Source organism: Capra hircus, chromosome 27 (genome assembly GCF_001704415.2).
Source record: "Capra hircus breed San Clemente chromosome 27, ASM170441v1, whole genome shotgun sequence".
Taxonomy (NCBI): Eukaryota; Metazoa; Chordata; class Mammalia; order Artiodactyla; family Bovidae; genus Capra; species Capra hircus.
The window spans coordinates 18849758-18870112 of record NC_030834.1 but is presented as its reverse complement, the minus strand read 5'-3'; the positions used below and the strand labels follow the sequence as shown (position 1 = coordinate 18870112).

General features: G+C 38.8%; 1 protein-coding gene and 1 pseudogene across 5 annotated transcripts in view; both read right to left on the bottom strand.

Moving 5' to 3' along the window:
- Positions 1-20355, bottom strand: part of GTF2E2 (general transcription factor IIE subunit 2) — a 97396-nt gene that overhangs the window by 55800 nt on the left and 21241 nt on the right. For all 5 annotated transcript variants that reach the window (XM_013975423.2, XM_018041835.1, XM_018041834.1 and 2 more), the window contains one exon: positions 18326-18417. In XM_013975423.2, coding sequence (XP_013830877.1) covers positions 18326-18417 — 92 coding nt within the window. The remainder of the gene's footprint in view (positions 1-18325; positions 18418-20355) is intronic.
- On the bottom strand, positions 11692-12256 carry LOC102179543 (annotated as a pseudogene).

Below are 20355 nucleotides of genomic sequence, written 5' to 3'. Positions count from 1 at the left end.
TTAAAGACCTTTAAAATAGAGACTGTATAATGATTTTATTAACCTATTAAGGAACATCCACTTAAAACTGAGTCACAAATTTGTTTTACAAAAAGGCAAGTGTTTCAAATTTGTTAGCTATTTCTAAGATTACAGAGGTTATTCACAGTTTGCTAACAATTCCTTCGAAGTAAAACTAGCATTTTAACAACATTTGAAAGTAACAAAGCAACTGTTTTGGAAAGCAATTTATGCTGAAGGAAGAGCACATTGAAAAAGAACCTTTAGGAAATATTTCCATCAGTATGTGACTTGAGTTTAAAATATTTAAGAATAAAAACTAATACCTGCCTATTTTCAAAATTTTAGAAATTTTTTATTTTTAACCTTTATTTTTAAAAACACTTCTAACAAAACCCTTCAGTGAATTTCAAATCAATACATCAAAAATATAAAAAATTATAAATCCTTCTGACATATTTGCATGATTGAATGACACACAAAGATGGAAATGTACTAACCAAAATGCCTAATGAGTTGACAAGAATATTAAAAAAAAAAAACACACACAAATTTTTGTAATGTAATACTGTGACTGTGTCACTAGAGAATCCCCTCCCCCAAATACTGCATCCTCTCCCCCAAGGATATCCGTGTCCAAACCCTTGCAACCTGAAGTGTTACCATATATGGCAAAAGGGACTTCATTGATATGACCGAAGATTACTGTGGCTTACTACATAGGCAGCAATCACAAGTGTCCTGGGAAAAGTCACAGTGATTGTGAATAGTAGCAGATGTGACAATGGAAATAAGAGGCTGGAGAGATGGAAGGAAGGGGCCATGTGTCAGGAAACACCGCTAGTCTCCAGAAGCTGAAAAAGAAAAGAGAACAGATGATCTCTTCACAGTCTCCAGAGGAACCACCTGGCTACAGCCCAGTGAGACTGACTTTGGACTTTGGACCTACAAAACTGGAAGATAACGAATTTGTGTTATTTTAAGCCACCAAGTTGGTGGTAATTTGTTACAGCAGCAGTAAGAAACCAAGATAAGGACTTTCTTCCCTGCAGATCTTAAAATCTATGTATTTATAGCTACGAATGCAAATTAAAACCCAGGATCCAAATACACTAAACTTAATTTTTAAGACAAGTTACTTTACAGAAAAAGCTAAATGAAGATTTTCAGACATGATGAATGACATATTGCTTTACTTAGCAAAACAGCTTTTAAGAAAACATTCATTTTTTTAATCTCAACTTTCAAAAATTCTTAATTCTGTGCAAGTTTAAAACATACACACTTTATCTGTGCAGTAGTACATTAGCACATATAAAAAGAGTAGGCCAGAAAAAATTTAATTTGGGGGTGGTGAATCAAAAACAGGTGGAGACTGGGACTTCCCTGGTGGTCCACTAGTTAAAATCTGCCTGCCAATGCAGGGGACACAGGTTCAATCCCTGGTCAGGGAACTAAGACCCCACATACTGTGGAACAACTCAGCCCGTGCACCTACAGCCTGTACTCTGCAACAAGAGAAGTCACCTCAACAAGAAACCCTCACACCTCAGCTAGTGAGCAGCCCCCACTCACTGCAACTAGAGGAAGCGCATGCACAGCAACAAAGACCCAGCACAGCCATAAATAAATAAATCAGGTGGAGATCAGTGCATTTTGCACTGGTACTTTGCTTACTTTGGATATATGTAATATATTTGTACATATTTTGGACATATGGACCTGGAAAAGCCTAGCCTAAAGGAGAAGGAATAAGGGAGTTTAGGGTAATTTTACTTGTCTAAGGACAGCCAAATCAAGTCCTTCAAAGTAATTATTCCGTACTCTTCATTGTCACTCATTATCAAATTTCATATATTTTCCTAATTTTCTTCACATTAAAAACTTCTCCATTATAATATTATGTAAAATTATCAAAAGGCTAAGTTAATCTGGAAACAGAAGCAAGTAAGAATGAAGACAGCTCAAGAAAAAATTTAGAAAGCACTAGCCATGTCTGTTACTACTCGTTTTAATATTTAAAATAAGTGGGACTTTTAAAATTAGAAAAGTACAAAGATGGAATACTCAAGATACAAAAGCCTAACCATTTTGAAACTATGTGAACAGAGAAGCCAAGAAACACAGCTATCAAACTGTCAAGGGAAAAGATAAGAAAATATGAGTGACCAGCAAAGGAAAAAAAAAAAAAAAGAACAAGAGATATATACCTGAGAAACTTAAAATTACTTTTATTTCCTGCTCTTAGATCAAGAACTAAGAAAAATGGGGGAGCATCTAAAGAGAATACTCAATACTATAGAGCTAAAGACTTCAGTTTTCAGTGAAGGGTATTACACATCTTTGTTCAATTTCTTCCTGGTCATTAGATGATTTTTGGTGTACTACACTGCTGGGAGCCAGCATGAGGAATTCCACCCGTGACAAGGTCATGTGGCAGAGCTCTGATGGCAAGGCTAATCAGACCTCAGGTTTTCCCCCTGGAATTTCCTGAGCATCCACCCCCCCAAAAAAATAAGAATCTGCCTGCTTTTCCACTCTTCTGACTTTCTCTGGAAAAAGTCAATTCAGGGCTTTAGTCTTCTGCATTTGAAAGAGTGTTTCAATCCAAAAACCCCTCTGATGGCTTTCTAGCCTGCCTGCAGGACCCGTACAGCTGTGCACATGATTGAGGCCTCCTGACCGCAGGAGGCACAGGAAGCTTAAAACATCCTAGGAATGCAGGGGCTTCCAAAGAGTCAAAATCATTAGAATAGGACTGATTAAAAGTTTCATTTGTTGAGCCAATATCTGCTGCCAAATTTTCATATCCTTTATTTCTAGATATAGTTGGTATATAGAAAAACAAGTAGTAGGCCTGGTATTAGCAACATTAGATCTTTGAGTTAAGTACCTTCTTTGTTACAACCCACTGCACCTTTGCTCTATAGAGATGTAACTTTAATGCTTTAAGGAGATGCAGATTAAAGAAAAACACTTCAGGGGAAATGAAATTAACATTCATTAAGGAAGAGAGCCAAAAAGTGTTAACAAACCTCTTGGCCAGAAGATAATGTAAATCACCTGAGATCTTTTGTATACAAAGATACACAGAAAGAGTCTGGGCTGCTGACGCTACATAATTTTGTATTACCCATTGATCTCTGTGTATAATCAAAAGTATAAAAGGCCTTGAAGGACAATAGAAGCAGAGCCAGTCGGTGGACTGGTTTCCCCTGTGTCTCCCTCTCTCTCTTTTTCCTTTTCCTCTTTACTTTAATTTCAGGCTGAATTCCCATCTGGGGCGCGGAGGCCCGCCAAGTCGACTTACTTGCCCTGGCTGTTAAGACCCGTGAAAGGGAGCCTAAGGCGAGGCACCCTTAGATATTCAAGCGAGCACCGGTGGCCTAACATAGATGGTGCAAGCTCCTTGTCTGGAACTTTATTGGTTTTCCACGTAACCCAAGTTAATCAGCCTCTTCTCTCCACTTAATTTTCCTACTACACTATTTCTTCCTAATCTAATCCTATATAAATAAATAAATAAGTTTTTCTCACGCCAACGCCGTCCCCGCTTCGAATTCCCTGGATCCACCGGGGCTGGACCCCAGCACTACACTTTGCAATTTTACTAATTTTTTTCTTGTTACTTTGTAGAGACTAATTTTAGCAATACTGACTCTGTATGTAGCAACCCTATTAAACATATTTAATTCCAACAGTTGGCAAATTGCCTTGGCTTTCCCATGTACTTAATCATGTCTACAGTTTCACGTCTTCCTTTACAACTTTTACATTTGCCATTTGTTTTTTCTTGCTTTACTGCATTGGGTAGGACTTCCAGCATAGTATAGAAGTGACAAGTAGCTATCTTTTTATGACTTCTGAGGAAAAGCACTATTTCACCCTAAGTATGGAGGTTTTTACTGGGCTTCCCCAGTGGCTCAGTGGTAAAGAATCTGCCTGCAATGCAGGAGACACAGGTTCAATCCCTGGGTCAGGAAGATCCCCTGGAGAAGGGCATGGCAACCCACTCCAGTATTCTTGCCTGGAGAATCCCATGGACAGAGGAGCCTGGTGGGCTACAGTCCAATGGGGTTGCAAAGAGTCGGACATGACTGATGAGACTTAGCATGCATGGAGGTTTCCATCACCGCTCCCCCATTACAGGGTTTCCCCATCATTGTTCCACAGAAATCTAGGATCCATAAGATGTCACTAGGTGTACCATAAGAAATTGTGATTTAAAAAATGACTTACAGGAGCAAAAAAGCAGCTCTGCTTGTCTAACAGGAAATTTGGGGGAAATTCTAGACAAGGAATCTTCCATACTGAGACCCAACCTCCTCCTCCTGGTCTGCTGTTGTAAATGCTGCACAACATGACCATGTAACAATTAAAGTAAACTTCTGTGAGTTGTTCATATTTTTTGAGACATTTTTTGCAAAGTTAGTATTACTTGCTGTTTTATCCTTTATTAGACTGTTTTATAAACATGCCCAACAGTTCACTGTGATGATTTCTGAAGGTGAGATCTGTGATAGAAGAATCTAAGCCTAAACCCATGAACAATCCTAATCAGGCTGCTGCTGTTCTTTAGTCGCTCCGTCGTCTTCGACCCTTTGTGATCCCATGGACCACAGCACACCAGGCTCCTCTATCCATGGGATTTCCCAGGCAAGAATATTGGAGTGGGTTGCCATTTCCTTCTAAAGGGGATCTTCCCAACCCAGGGATTCCACCTGTGTCTTCTGCATTGGCAGATGGACCCTTTACTGTAGAACTATAATCTTCTAAGCCATTTCACTGCACCAGCGCAACAAGAGATACCAAAAGAGCCTACCATTACAGTGAGAGCTAGTAACCAATGCATTTTACATGGCCTGATAAGCCACACAGTCCTAGTCCATTATTCACCACTACGGCAAACAACTTATAACGGTTCCAGCAAAACTGAAAAGACACTTAAGCAGAAGTAACAGGCACTGGAAAAGTCAAGGTACTCACCATTTTAAATAGCTATTGGAAATCTCAAACCAAACAGAGTAAAAGTTCCATTTAAAAAAGTTACACTGAGTGAAAAGGCTCAGGAAGCACGTTACAGTAAAACTTATTACCCAAAAAAGGGGGATTAGGGGATATCCCACTGCTAGCAGGAACCCTAATAACGCCATCATATCAAATGACAGTGAGTAAAACGCGTATTATGAGAAACTGAAACGTATCAAACAGTTTAAGTCAACGAACTGATGACATATCACACGGTGCTGCTGAGGCATATTTAATAAACTGAGAAACAACAGCCTGTCTATCTAGGCTGACAAACCAACAGATTTCACCAATAAATGTCATGAAGTAACATCTGTAAAGTTTTTAAATGATGGTGAATTTCAAGAAAAACTTTGCTACTGCAAAGAACCACCATGAACAAGCAAAGAGAAGGACATTTAGGTGGTGTCTTTATATCTGGAAACAAAGGTCTGTCTTGGAGGAACCGTGCTGGTATTCTCATTGATGTGTCCGGATCAATGGCTGGCTCAGTACAAGGTTTTACCTCTTGTTTAAACACACACACACATATAAATAATGATGTTATCACAACACACTGATTTCTTCAGAGAGGTACCAGTATCAAAAACCTTTGGAAATGAAATGAAAAATGTCTTAAATAATGGTACAAAAATGGTCTGCTTTATTACACAAAGACCAGTACACTTGGGCACAGAAATCTGCTGCATACAGAAATCCAGTGGCTTAGCAGATTTCTCTCAAAGAACATTTAAGCTGACAGGTGAGTTACAGAAGTGCTTTCAAGAAAATAGGAGACCATACTTCACTGAGTGCTCTGAAGATGAAAAAGGACTGCAGAAGCCAGCTTTCTTTGCAGACTTTTTTTTTTAATTATATGAACCAGTTGAACAAGTTTCTGCAAGACTCTAGAAAAAAATGTTCTGACTTACAGTGGCTTCTGATTTTCAAAAGAGAACAGAATCTTTGGAAAAATCATGTAGCAAAAGGAAATCCTGCTGTTTGGGCTTAAGAGTGAGGAAGGATGTCAGCAAGTCTCAAGCGTTACTGAAATGTAGATGGAGAAGGACGACATGAGAAAAATCAAACCGTATTTTCCCTTCCTTTCAATGAAAAAGTATGCCTGGCTGAAGGACTCTTTCTTTCTCTGGCTCGTCTGCTCATTTGTGAACAAGTAAACTCCCTACCTGGGTAAGGTTAAAAAAAAAAAAAAAAATTAAAGGAGCTTCCCTGGTGGCTCAGTGGATTTGATCCCTGATCTGAGGAGACCCCACAGGCTGTGGAGCAACTAAGCCCGTGCACCACGACTACTGAGCCTGTGCTCTGCAGCCTGGGAGCCACAACTCCTGAAGCCCTCACATCCGAGGACCCACGCTCCACAGGAGAGTCACTGCAGCGAGAAGCCTGCGCATCACCACAGAGAGCAGCCCCCGCTCGCTGCAACTAGAGAAAAGCCCGAGCAGCAACGAAGACCCAGCACAGCCAAAAACAAACTAACTTTTAAAATTAAAGAAAAAACTGAAGCTTACCTATACCACCGACTTGCATTAGAGTTGGTATCCTTTCTGGAGAGGAGGAACCTCACACACATGAAAAGAGCAGGCTAATAAATAGAGTAAAATATATACAAAGAAACTCGCATTCTCTACTTACATGAACAATTATTATTGGCTATGATAGTCACAACTTACAGTTAAGTAATTACATGAGCTGTAGGTATAACAATTTTTTAATAAGAGTTCCCTGAGACCTAAAAATTATTTCAAGGCTTTTTTCAGAGTAACAAGATTGAGAAAGGCCATTCTGTTTTCCTAAGGAACTCTGCTTCTATTACTAATTTGTTAAAAGTTTTTATCATAAACGGGTGTCAGCTTTTATCAGAAGCATTTTCTGTATCTAAAATGATCCTAAGATTTTTCTTATTTGTTCTGTTAATATGACTCACACTGACTGATTTCCAAATAGTAAAAACTCTAACATTCTTAAACTCTACTTCATCATGACATATTATACTTCTTAAATATGAGTGGATTTGGATTGTTCCAATCTTTTTAAGGATTTTTACACCTGTATAGACCTGAGATACTGGTCTATAATTTAAATTCACTTAAAACTGTAAATAAATCCAGGTTCTTGACCCAACCTTGCTGTCAACCAAAGCTGTGTCTGTGAGTCGGTCATTTAACTTCTCTGAACTTCAGAGTTTTGAAATTCAAATATGATTGTCTGAATTAATTCAGACAGAAGCTAGCCTAGTGGTTCTCAACCGTCAGTGTGAATAAGAATCACCTGAAGGGCTTGTGAAAACCCAGATTGCTGAGCTGCACCCCCAGAGTTTCAGCTCAGTAGACCCAGGAATGGGCCCAAGAATATGCACTTCTTACAAATCCCCGAGAGATGCTGATGCCACTGCTTGGAGAATGACACTTTGAGAACCACTGAGCTAGGCTAAACCACACTGCATTCAACATGATGTTTCACATAACTAAGGTACAACCACCTAAAGAGGTAATATAGTGAGATCAACAGAAAAATCATTCGATCAAAAGCAAAGTGCACCATTAACTTGCCATCTGAGAACTAGAACAGTGTCCCATATGGAGCTAATGGTGTCTACTGAACCTTCTCCCTATAATTTCTACTTAATTCTCATCAAGCAATTAAAGAGAGCTCTTCCATCAGTGAATGAATAAACTATGAGGAGCATTTTGTGTTGCCTTTTTTACTTTCTAAGTTTTTGCAGAGAAGGCAATGGAACCCCACTCCAGTACTCTTGCCTGGAAAATCCCATGGACGGAGGAGCCTGGTGGGCTGCAGTCCATGGGGTCGCTAAGAGTCGGACATGACTGAGCGACTTCACTTTCACTTTTCACTTTCATGGATTGGAGAAGGAAATTGCAACCCACTCCAGTGTTCTTGCCTGGAGAATCCCAGGGACAGGGGAGCCTGGTGGGCTGCTATCTATGGGGTTGCACAGAGTCAGACACAACTGAAGCAACTTAGCAGCAGCAGCACCAAAGTTCTTGGCTTTATCAGCTCTTCAGAGTTGAAGCCTTTCAAAAAAGAGTTTACAGATCATTGTTCATATGTACACTTTCCCTTTCAAAAGAGAGCTACCTTTTTACTAAAAAAAAAAAAAAAAAAAAGGTTCTAACTCTCATCTCCACCCAGAATTTATAATGCGTTGCCTGAAAGTATAATTAAACTCCAGGGACTCAAGTCAGAAAAAAAAAAGCACTGTTTGGGGGAAGCCTTCATAAATGATAATTGAAGTATCATAAATTATCCACTATAGTCAGGGCTTCTGGTTTCTTCCCATCCTAAATATTTTTCTGACAGTTAAAAATAGGACCCTTGCTCAGTTCAGTTGCTCAGTCGTGTCTGGCTCTTTGCGACCACATGAATTGCAGCATGCCAGGCCTCCTTGTCCATCACCAACTCCAGGAGTTCACTCAAACTTATTTGCATCGAGGCAGTGATACCATCCAACCATCTCATCCTCTGTCATCCCCTTCTCCTCCTGCCTCCAATCCCTCCCAGAATCAGAGTCTTTTTCAATGAGTCAACTCTTCACATAAGGTGGCCAAAGTACTGGAGCTTCAGCTTTAGCATCATTCCCTCCAAAGAATCCCAGGGCTGATCTCCTTCAGAATGGACTGGTTGGATCTCCTTGCAGTCCAAGGGACTCTCAAGAGTCCTCTCCAACACCACAGTTCAAAAGCATCAATTCTTCAGCACTCAGCCTTCTTCACAGTCCAACTCTCAAATCCATACATGACCACTGGAAAAACCATAGCCTTGACTAGATGGACCTTTGTTGGAAAAGTAATGTCTCTGCTTTTCAATATGCTATCTAGGTTGGTCATAACTTTCCTTCCAAGGAGTAAGCGTCTTAATTTCATGGCTGCAGTCACCATCTGCAGTGATTTTGGAGCCCCCAAAAATAAAGTCTGACACTGTTTCCCCATCTATTTCCCATAAAGTGATGGGACCGGATGCCATGATCTTCATTTTCTGAATGTTGAGTTTCAAGCCAACTTTTTCACTCTCCTCTTTCACTTTCATCAAGAGGCTTTTTAGTTCCTCTTCACTTTCTGCCATAAGGGTGGTGTCATCTGCATATCTGAGGTTATTGATATTTCTCCCGGCAATCTTGATTCCAGCTTGTGTTTCTTCCAGCCCAGCGTTTCTCATGATGTACTCTGCACAGAAGTTAAATAAGCAGGGTGACAATATACAGCCTTGACGTACTCCTTTTCCTATCTGGAACCAGTCTGTTGTTCCATGTCCAGTTCTGTTGCTTCCTGACCTGCATATAGGTTTCCCAAGAGGCAGGTCAGGTGGTCTGGTATTCCCATCTCTTGAAGAATTTTCCACAGTTTATTGTGATCCACACAGTCAAAGGCTTTGGCATAGTCAATAAAGCAGAAATAGATGTTTTTCTGGAACTCTCTTGCTTTTTCGATGATCCAGCAGATGTTGGCAATTTAATCTCTGGTTCCTCTGCCTTTTCTAAAACCAGCTTGATTTGCTAGGACATTCTGAATTCTGAATTCTGATGAATTGCAATTTGTGGGCAATTGAGAGCCAAACCTTTCAATAATTCTGTCTCTTCCATCTCCACACACCCCATGTTCATGCCATACTGTCCAACAACGCATTGCTTTCAGGGGAGAATCTCCAAGGAAAGGAACCATTGATAAGAAACCTCTAATGATAAAAGTAAACTTCTGTCAAGTATTTTCAGATAAGTAATCTCTTCAGTAATTCTCAAAATCCATCCCTTGAACATTTATTAGCTTGAAGGAAAGGCACATTTGAAGAACTGGAGAAAAATCAGTAAAGGAGGTTGATTCTTTTAAATATAACAAATATTTTCTGGGACTACCAAAATGTTTAAATTACGCTACATAAAATGTACAGACAAAAACCAGATATGAACTGTTTTAGCTTGGGTGTGCATTATTCAATGTGGTAGTTAAAACCTACTCAATCAAACTATACCATAAAATTTTTATTCTAATTAGTCAATTCTCATTACATCTTTTTAATATTTAATATTTCTACCTCCTATTGAAAAAATAAGTCATTGCTAGTTATAAAACCAATTCGTTTTCAGCAAAAGTATCCTTCTCCTTCATTAATCACCCCAAACTAAAATTTACAGTTATTTCTGAACCAGTCCCCCTTTATAACTGAAGGCTGATATTAGAGATTAGAAGATACAAATACACACATTTAGAAAAAGAGTAACATGATTTAACACACCATTGCTTCATAAACATTTGATTATTTCATTTTTAACAATGCAATGTAACATGATAGCAAACCACATATTTTTTAATTATTATAAAAATGAACAAATTCATTCTTCTTATGCATGTAATTTTAAACTCAACTACCTTAGTAGAAACTGTTAGTATTCATTCCATACTATATTTCTCAGTGATTATTACTTAAAATATTAATCTGTTTATTCAAACTTAATAGTAAAAGATCATAAGAGCATTAGACCTTAGAAGATGGCACTCATCTTTTCCTGTGAGAACACCAAAATCTCAACTAGCTCCTGCACAATCTTCAAGAGGAGAATGTTGTAACCCACCAAACAAAGATACACTATGTCCAAGGGCAAAGAAGAAGCCACAGCAAGATGGCAGGAGGGACACAATCACATTTAAAATCAAATACCTCATACCCGCCAGAGATGCTTGGGGGTTACAAACAAAACCTTGTCTACACCAGAACCAGGGAAAGCAGCAGTGACCCCGACAAGAGACTGAGCCAGACCTGCCTGTGATTGTTTCAGAGTCTCCTGCGGAGGCATGGGTCAGCAGTGGCCTGCCATGGGGACAGGGGCTCTGACAGCAGCAGTCCTGGGAGGCGTGAAGTGTGGCCTAAGTCCTCTTGGAGGACGTCACCATTAGTCCCTATAAATATAGAGCCGCCAGGAAGGCGACACACAAACTGCAGAACAAGTATACCAAAAGAGTTCTCGCACTGCTGCAAAAGTTCTAGGTCCCACAAAAGACTTCCCAACCTGGGGATCCAACAAAGAGACTGAGAATCTCCAGGGAATCTGACTTTGACGGTCAGCAGAACCTGATATAGAACTTGCACAGGGCTAGGGAAACAGAGACTCTTGGTGGGCACAAACATAACGGTGTGCCCACCAGGACCCAGGAGAAAGGAGCAATGACCCCACAAGAGACTGAGCTAGACTTGGCTGTGAGTGTTTGGGAGTCTCTGGAGGAGGCATGGGTTGACAGTGGCCTGCCGTGGGGTCAGGGACACTGACTTACTGGCATAAGCCTTTTTGGAAGAGGTTGGAGGTTGCCAATACTGCCATTACCCCTACCATAATTAGGCCTCAGACCAAACTAAAGGGAGGATATACAACCCCACCCATCAGCAGAAAACTGAATTAAGGATATACTACTGACCAAGGCTTTGTCCACCAGAGCAAAACCCAGTTATCCCCACAGTCAGTCAGTCCCTTCCATCAGGAAACTGGCACAAGCCTCTTATCCTCATCCATTAGAGGGAAGACAGAATAAAAACCATAATCACAGAAAACTAGCCAAACTGATCACATGGATTAGCTTTGTGTAACTTAATGAAACTATAAGCCATGCCACATAGGGCCACCCAAGATGGACAGGTCATGGTGGAGAATTCTTTTTTTTTTTTTTTTGGTTGTCAAATGATCCTTTATTTTTCTTTTTCCTTTGCAGTTCTTAACTAGCAGGGCATTCCACTGCGCCACTGTTGATATCATCTATGATGTCATGAGGGTGGTGGCCATCAACATTGCAGCCCACAGACTGGGCAGTCCCCAGGATCTCTTTAATGGTTCCAGAAAGTTCTCTAGCTAGAGACCGATGCCGCATCTGCTGGGCAATGTTGACGATCTCATCAAAAGTGATGTTTCCACTGTGCTTAATGTTTTTCTGCTTCTTTCTGTCCCTTGGTGGTTCCTTGAGGGCTTTGATGATCAGGGCAGAAACAGAAGGTACCACCTCAATCTGGGCTTGTCTGTCTGAATGGTCAGTTTCACTGTAATCCTCAGACCCTTCCAATCACCAGTTGCCTTGGCAATGTCATCACCGACCTTTTTTGGAGACAGACCCAGAGGGCCGATCTTGGGGGTCAGGGCAGACGTGGCACCGACTTCCCCACCGGTACACCTCAGGAACACGACTTTGATCTCGCTGGGGTCGAACTTAGGCGGCATGGTGGAGGCGGCTGGCGTCGGATGAACCCGGATTCGGGACGACTGAAGAAAGTTACACCTTTGCCTCCTCCAAGCCGAAAGCCAAAAGGCATGGTGGAGGATTCTGACAAAACATGGTTCACTGGAGAGGGGAATGGCAAATCACTTCAGTATTCTTGCCTTGAGAACCCCATGAACTGTATGAAAAGGGAAAAAGCTGTGACACTGAAAGATGAAACCCCCCCACGTCAGTAGGTGACCAATATGCTACTGGAGAAGAACAGAGAAACAGCTCCAGAGAGAATGAAGAGGCTGAGCCAAAGCAGAAATGACACACAGTTGTGGATGTGTCTGGTGGTTAAAGTAAACTCTGATACAATAAAGAACAACACTGCATAGGAAACTGGAATGTTAGGTCCATGAATCAAGGTAAATCAATGTTAAGCCCATATCCAAGGTTTGGTTGTGGTCAAATAGGAGATGGCAAGAGTGAACATGGACATTATAGGAATCAATGAACTAAAATGGATGGGGATGGGTGAATTTAATTTAGATGGCCATTATACCTACTACTTGGGCAAGAATCCCTTGGAAGAAATGGTGTAGCCCTCATAGTCAATGAAAGGGTCTGAAATGCAGTATTTGGATGCAATCTCAAAACCGACAGCATGATTTCGTTTCAAGGCAAACCATTCAATATCACAGTAATCCAAGTCTATGCCCCAACCACTAATGCCAAAGAAAATGAAGTTGAATGATTCCATGAAGACCTACAAGACCTTCTGGAAGTGACACCAAAAAAAAAAAAAGATGTCCTTTGCATCATAGGGAACTGGAAAGCAAAAGTAGGAAGTCAAGAGATACCTGGATAACAAGTAAGTTTGGCCTCAGAGTACAAAATGAAGCAGGGCAAAGACTAAGAGAATTTTGTCAAGAGAACATGTTGGTCAGAGCAAACACCCTTTTGTAAAAACCCAAGAGATGACTCTACACATGGACATCACCAAATGGTCAGTACCAAAATCCGACTGATTATGTTCTTTACAGTCAAAGAGGGAGAAGCTCTATACAGTCAGCAAAAACAATACCTGGAGTTGACTGTGGCTGAGATCATCAGCTCCTCATTGCAAAATTCAGGCTCAAATTCAAGAAAGTAGGGAAAACCACCAGCCATTCAGGTATGTACTAAATCAAATCCCTTACGATTATACAATGGAAATGACAAATAGATTCAAGGGATTAGATCTGATAGAGTACCTGAAGAACTATGGACTGAGGTCTATGACATTGTACAGGAGGCAGTGATCAAAACCATCCCCAATAAAAAGAAAGGCCAAAAAGGCAGGTTGTCTGAGGAGTCCTTACAAACAGCTGAAAAATGAACAGAAGTCAAAGGCAAAGGAGAAAAGGAAAGTTATACCCATTCGAATCCAGAGTTCCAAAGAATAGCAAGGAGAGATAAGAAAGCCTTCCTCAGCGATCAATGCAAAGAAATACAGGAAAACAATAGAATGGGAAAAACTAGAGATCTCTTCAAGAAAACTAGAGATACCAAGGGAACATTTCACGCAAAGATGGGCACAATAAAGGACAGAATCAGTATGGACCTAACAGAAGCAAAAGATATTAAGATAGTAAGAATACACAGAAGAACTGTACAAAAAAGGACTTAATGACCCGGATAACCGCGAAGGTGTGGTCACTCACCTGGAGCCAGACATCCTGGAATGTGAAGTCAAGTGGACCTTAGGAAGCATTGCTATGAACAAAGCTACTGGAGGTGATGGAATTCCAGCTGAGCTATTTCAAATCCTAAAAGATGGTGCTGTTAAACTACTGCATTCAATATGCCAGCAAATTTGGAAAGCAGTGGCCACAGAACTGGAAAAGGTCAGTTTTAATTCCAATTCCAAAGAAGAGCAATGCTAAAGAATGTTCAAACTATCACACAATTGTGTTCATTTCACATGCTAGCAAAGTAATGTTCAAAACTGTCCAAGCTAGACTTCAACAGTACGTGAACTAAGAACTTCCAGATATATAAGCTAGATTTAGAATAGGCAGAAGAACCAGAGATCAAATTGCCAGCATCTGCTGGATCACAGAAAAAGCAAGAGTTCCAGAAAAACATCTACTTCTGCTTCATTAACTATGCTAAAGCATTTGTCTGTGTGGATACAACAAACTGTGGAAAATTCTTCAAGAGATGGGAATACCAGACCACCTGACCTGCCTCCTGAGAAATCTGTATGCAGGTCAAGAAACAACAGCTAGAGCCAGACATGGAACAGACTGGTTCCAAATTGGGAAAGGAGCATGTCAAGGCTGTATATTGTCACCCTGTTTATTTAACTTATATGCTGTGTACATCATGCAAAATGCTGGGCTGGATGGAGCACAAGCTGGAATCAAGATTGCTGGGAGAAATATCAATAACCTCAGATAAGCAGACGACACTATCCTTATGGCAGGAAGTGAAGAGGAACTAAAGGGCCTCTTGATGAAGGTGAAAGAAGAGAGTGAAAAACCTGGCTTAAAACTCAACATTCAAAAAAGTAAGATCATAGCATCCAGTCCCATCACTTCATGGCCAACAGATGGGGGGAAAATGGAAATAGTGGCAGCCTTTATTTTCTTAGGCTTCAAAATCACTGCAGATGGTGACTGCAGCCATGAAATTAAAAGACGCTTGCTCCTTGGAAAAAAGCTATGACAAACCTAGACAATGGATTAAAGGTGCATTTAATTTCATGGCTGCAGTCCTTGTCCGCAGTAATTTGTCGACAAAGGTACACAGAGTCAAAGTTGTCGAAGCTTTGGTTTTTTCAGTAGGCATGTAGAGATATGAGAGTTGGACCATAAAGAAGGCTGAGTACCAAAGAACCAATGCTTTCGAACTGTGGCACTGGAGAAGACTCTTGAGAGTTCCTTGGACGGCAAGATCAAACCAGTCAATTCTAAAGGAAATCAACACCAAATATTCATTGGAAGGGCAAATGCTGAAGCTGAAGCTCTAATACTTTGGCCACCTGATGCAAACAGCCGACTCACTGGAGAAACCCTGATGCTAGTGAAGACAAAGTCAAGAGGAGAAGGGGATGACAGAGGATGAAATCCTTGGATGGCATCACTGACTCAATGGATATGAATTTGAGTAAACTCTGCGAGACAGTCAAGGACAGGTAAGCCTGGCGTGCTACAGCCCATGGGGTCACAAAGGGTTGGGTGACTGAGCAACTGAACAAAACAACAGTAAAAGATACTTAGTGATAAAAAATAAGTTTGATATATACAGTTGGCCCGACAGTGGAAACTAATTTTGTTAACCAAGAAAAAATTTCCATAAATTGAATATGCTAAACCTTAACATGACAGCTTTGGCAAAGGTATATTTATAAACATAAAAATATTTCATTAAAAATTGCATTGGCAAAACTGTTGAAACTAATATTTTTATTTTTCAACTGCTTCTGAATATATGAGATTAACAAAAGTGCCTAAACAGAGGAGGAAACTGATATAATCACTTATTTTACTGAGTCTTAGTAAAACTTCGTAGAACTGAAAAAATGGTTGAAGACAAGATAACAAATTCTTTGGCTAATTAGGTGATTCCCATTCTTCTGCATTCAACAAAACCGAAGGAGGACCTAATATTAATAGAACTGTCAACTGAGAAATGCTTGATGATAAGTCACCATGTGATTTTTGGCACACAATTTGGAAGGTTTTCTACCACAAAATTTCTATTGGAATGAACATATTTATATGAACATTTTTATTTTTCAGCACTACAAAATCTCAAAATAAGACCAGAAATTGATGTCAAACCTGATTTCACTCTATTAATAAATATTATCTCCAGATACAAGAACCACTGGAGAAAGACAGCTCCATTTATTTCATTAAAAATGGATTTCTGTTGTATAATTATTACATACAAAGTGCATTTTAATTAAAATTTTTATGCATTTATGTTATTCCAAGCAACTACATGGTAAGAATAATTATAACTCAAACCAGAAAATATGTAAGTCTTACGGTCATAGGGAAAACATCCCTTACTGCATATACATAGTGCCATGACAAAGGAGTTAGACAGATGACCAACAGAAGATTCCTGAGCACGACAATATGTAAAACTTGCATAGAATTCGGCAGGAGTAACAGAACTACCATACAAGCTGAAAGGAAAAATAATTAAAATTTCCAACCACTGAAGTTTGTTTTTATATTTTTAAAAATGGCATTTAGATTCCCTAAGATAAATTTAAGAGTGCTATATTTTATTTCAAATATTAAAATATGCCAGTAATTTCATTCTGTGTCACTATGTATACTTTTGTTAAAACAGAAATAGACTGAGACATAGAAAATAAACTTATGGTTGCCAAAGGGGAACACAGTGGGTAGGGGAAAGGTGGGCAGGGAGTAACAGGAATTTGGGGTCAACAGATACACACTATTATATATAAAACAGATAAACAACAAGGACCTTCTGTATAGCACAGGGGACTTTATTCAGTATCTTACAGTACCCTAGAATGGGAAACCCATCTGAATCACTCTATCATACACCTGAAACTAATACAAACTGTGAAAGTGAAAAGTCAGTCACTTAGTCGTGTCTGACTCTTTCTATCAGGCAAGAATACTGGAGTGGGTCGACTATATTTCATTTAAACCAAAATTCTGCTGAAAAATTATACTTATCAATTTAAATATGTGCAAAGGAACACACAGTTTTTCAAAACTGTTTCAGGGAACATTTGAGTAAAAATTTTAAGATCGCTGTTCTAGATTAACAAAGCTATAAAATGAAAACTTTTAGCAAAATACCAAAAACATGAGACTTAAATGTCAGTCTCCCTCAAAAGGCTGATAGCCTCAAGGGCATACATTCGTCTGGGTGTTCATACTATTCGTGCCATAATTAGCATATAGTATTGTTCAGCTGCAAAGTCATGTGCAACTCTGCAACCTCCTGGGCTGCAGCACACCAGGCTTCTCTGTCCTCCAGCATCTCCTGGAGTTCGCTCAAATTCATGTTCACAGAGCTGGTAATGCTATGTAACCATCTTATTCTCTGCTGCCCCTAACAGGATACAGCAGGTTTTAATAAGTGTTTACCATGTGGGGGAATGGATGGATGGAATGAAAGATGAATGCCTAAATATGAGCATATATTACTCAATAATGGGAAATTACAGATTTCTACCAAAAATCAAATACAAACCACAGATTTCAGATATAGCCAGACAGATACCAAGTTCTCTTAAATTACAAAAGAAAAGCCTTCACATAAATCTGATTTATATACTAAGGAACAAACAGCTGAAACACAAAATAACAACAGATATATCAGTAGTATTTTCCATGACTTTTTTTCAAGAGGTGCAAGTAGTAACTAAACAGAATATGAGTTTGGCAGACAAAGAGATTAAATCTGAAATCACTTAACCATTTTAGCTAAATGAAATTTCACTTTGATACACTAAGTTAGGGTTCAGAATTTTTAGTAAAGCCAAATGTTGTGTCATCAAAACTTCAAAATCTACTTCAAAAAATACTAAATCTCCCATCAAACATTAAATTCTAATTCTTTTGAAGTGAAAGCTTTTCTAAAGTAAATCTTGATTTTCACCCTCCAAGATGTAGAAAAGCCACTACTACCATCTCCCTGAACTATGTTGTGTTTTTTACTTCTCACCATCAATGGAAGTAAGATCCTGTAAATCATTCACATTTTTTCATTGGTTTTGCCAACAGGTATTGACTAATTAAGAGGTGGCTATCTCTACTGCCTGAGCACAATTTTATTAAGTGAAATGGTGGGCTCACACTGTGTACTTCAACTACTGCTCTGCCATGTAAACAAAATAGATGACTCACTGCAAAGCTAACTTGCTATAACGTAAAAACCTTGAAGCATTAAATATTTTTTTACAGTTTTGCTGAGGTATAATAGGCATACAATAAACCACATATTGAAACATACAATTTGATAAATTTTGACATGTATACACAAATTTACTTCTGAAAATTCCAATCCCCTTCTTCTGCCCAAAACCAAAAGAATTTTTGTTAGCTGAGAAAAGTACTTACCTTCATGTAATTCACAATCTTAGCCAGAACGCCAAACTTATATCCAGAGCTTCCTGACAGAGCTTTCAAATTAAATGATCCATTGCTATGATCTGAAAATAAAGTTTAAAAAACAATTACAACATTTCCATATTAGATGTGATTATCTACTTTTAAGCAGCTAAGATGATTTTAAACCTGGTAAAATATTTATTGAGTTTTTCTATCTAGAAAACTCCACCCTATGAAATTTTGGTGACAAATTCAAAATCTTTGCATGTGTAGTAACTATTTTCTGAGAATGGAAACAACGTACAAATCCTTCAAAAGCATTAAAATATATTTCTTTTATAAGCACCTTTATCTCACTCCTTCCTTAAGTCTGACTAGATTTCCTCCAAAATTAAAAGTAAAGTTTTTTAAACAAGAGGACAATACAAATCACAATCTGATCCATAGCGCTTTTCTAATAACCTTAAAACCATGAGAAGTGGGTAGATTACTTCTAAGGGATAAAAAGTTCAATTTATCACCAAGTACATAAATTTCTGCTTATCAACATAAAACAAATAGGTATTGATCAATGGGAATTAATAAAAAGTGATCCCATAGCTATTTTAAAGTCAACTTCAGAAATATATTGGAATAAAAAATGTAAGCAGTACCACCGTATAAACATGAAGACTTTAAAATGACGACAGCATGATACAAGGAGCAATTTACAGAGATCATTTGGTTCACAACATATACCATTCTGTTGCATATTTACAGGCAGAAATCCGAATGCTACCACTGCATCACAAATGCGTTCTACAGGTCATAGGTAGCAAGAGTGAAAAATTCACTGTAAATACTAGGAAGACATTTCAGAAGTACACATTCTATTAGCAAGGAATCAGATCACATGCTATAAAGTTCCCATGTGGCTGATCCACAATGGAAGAGGTTAAATAAAAGCGGGGAGAGTCAATTTCTGGCACCAGTTTGGTAATAATAATTTAAACAAAAGAATGCATTAGAATAACCGCAAGTCAAATGGAACAACTGTCAGAGATCCAAAAGAATAGCTTCTAGAAGGCAGCATAATATTCTTCTGAGATTAGTGAAAAGGCTTTATTGAATATGATTTTTTTAGACTAAAATGAAACCTCATATGCAATATTCCTTTAAGAATAACTGCTACAACTTTAATGAAACTTAATTGACACATTAAAGTCTACTTTATGTTTTCTGAAATAACATTAAGAATGCCTTACAGGTGTGCCTTCTCATTTGCTATTTCAGTTATGATACACTTCCTATGTAGCTTATTTTCCCAAGGTGTTCAGGACACTCATAACAAACAGTGAAGTAACTAACCTTCACTGAACACTGACTATCGCCAAGAATCATGCTAAAATGGTTTTCTCATTTAATCCCTCCCAGAAATCCTATTTAAGAGGTTTTCACTGTCTCATTTTAAATGTAAGAAAACAGACTAATCAGTGGCAGACTCAAGATTCCAATCCAGTGGTCAACTGTGATGTGCCTGGTGTAAGAATCATTAGTTAGCATTTAACAAAATTATTCCATTTCCAACTGGATATTTTTTCAGAATACAGGAATTCATAAATACATATTTAGTGAATTCTTATTAAAGTAATACATTCATCCTATAACACTAAATAAACAACTGGGAAGACTATGAATAATAGCTAAGGACAATATGCTAAGGATATGCACCATGCAAATGGTCCATCATGAAGCATATACAGTTTTGTTTACCATAAGGTCTCCAGTGTTTAACCGCAATGCCAGGAGTAGTAAACAATAAATATTAGTTGACCGAACAAATGAATGTAATAAGATTATTTCCACATACTCCTTTACTGGTCTTAGAAACAAATGTGACTTACTCAAAATTTTAAAAAGTAAGTCTGCACAGCAAGCACTAACCCAGTCGGCTGCTGTTCTAATAGCCACTCTCACAGATAAAAACCTTGACTGTTACACTTAGACCACAACTCTAATAAACCATAATAGAAACATCATTCTATCTCTAAACATCCAAC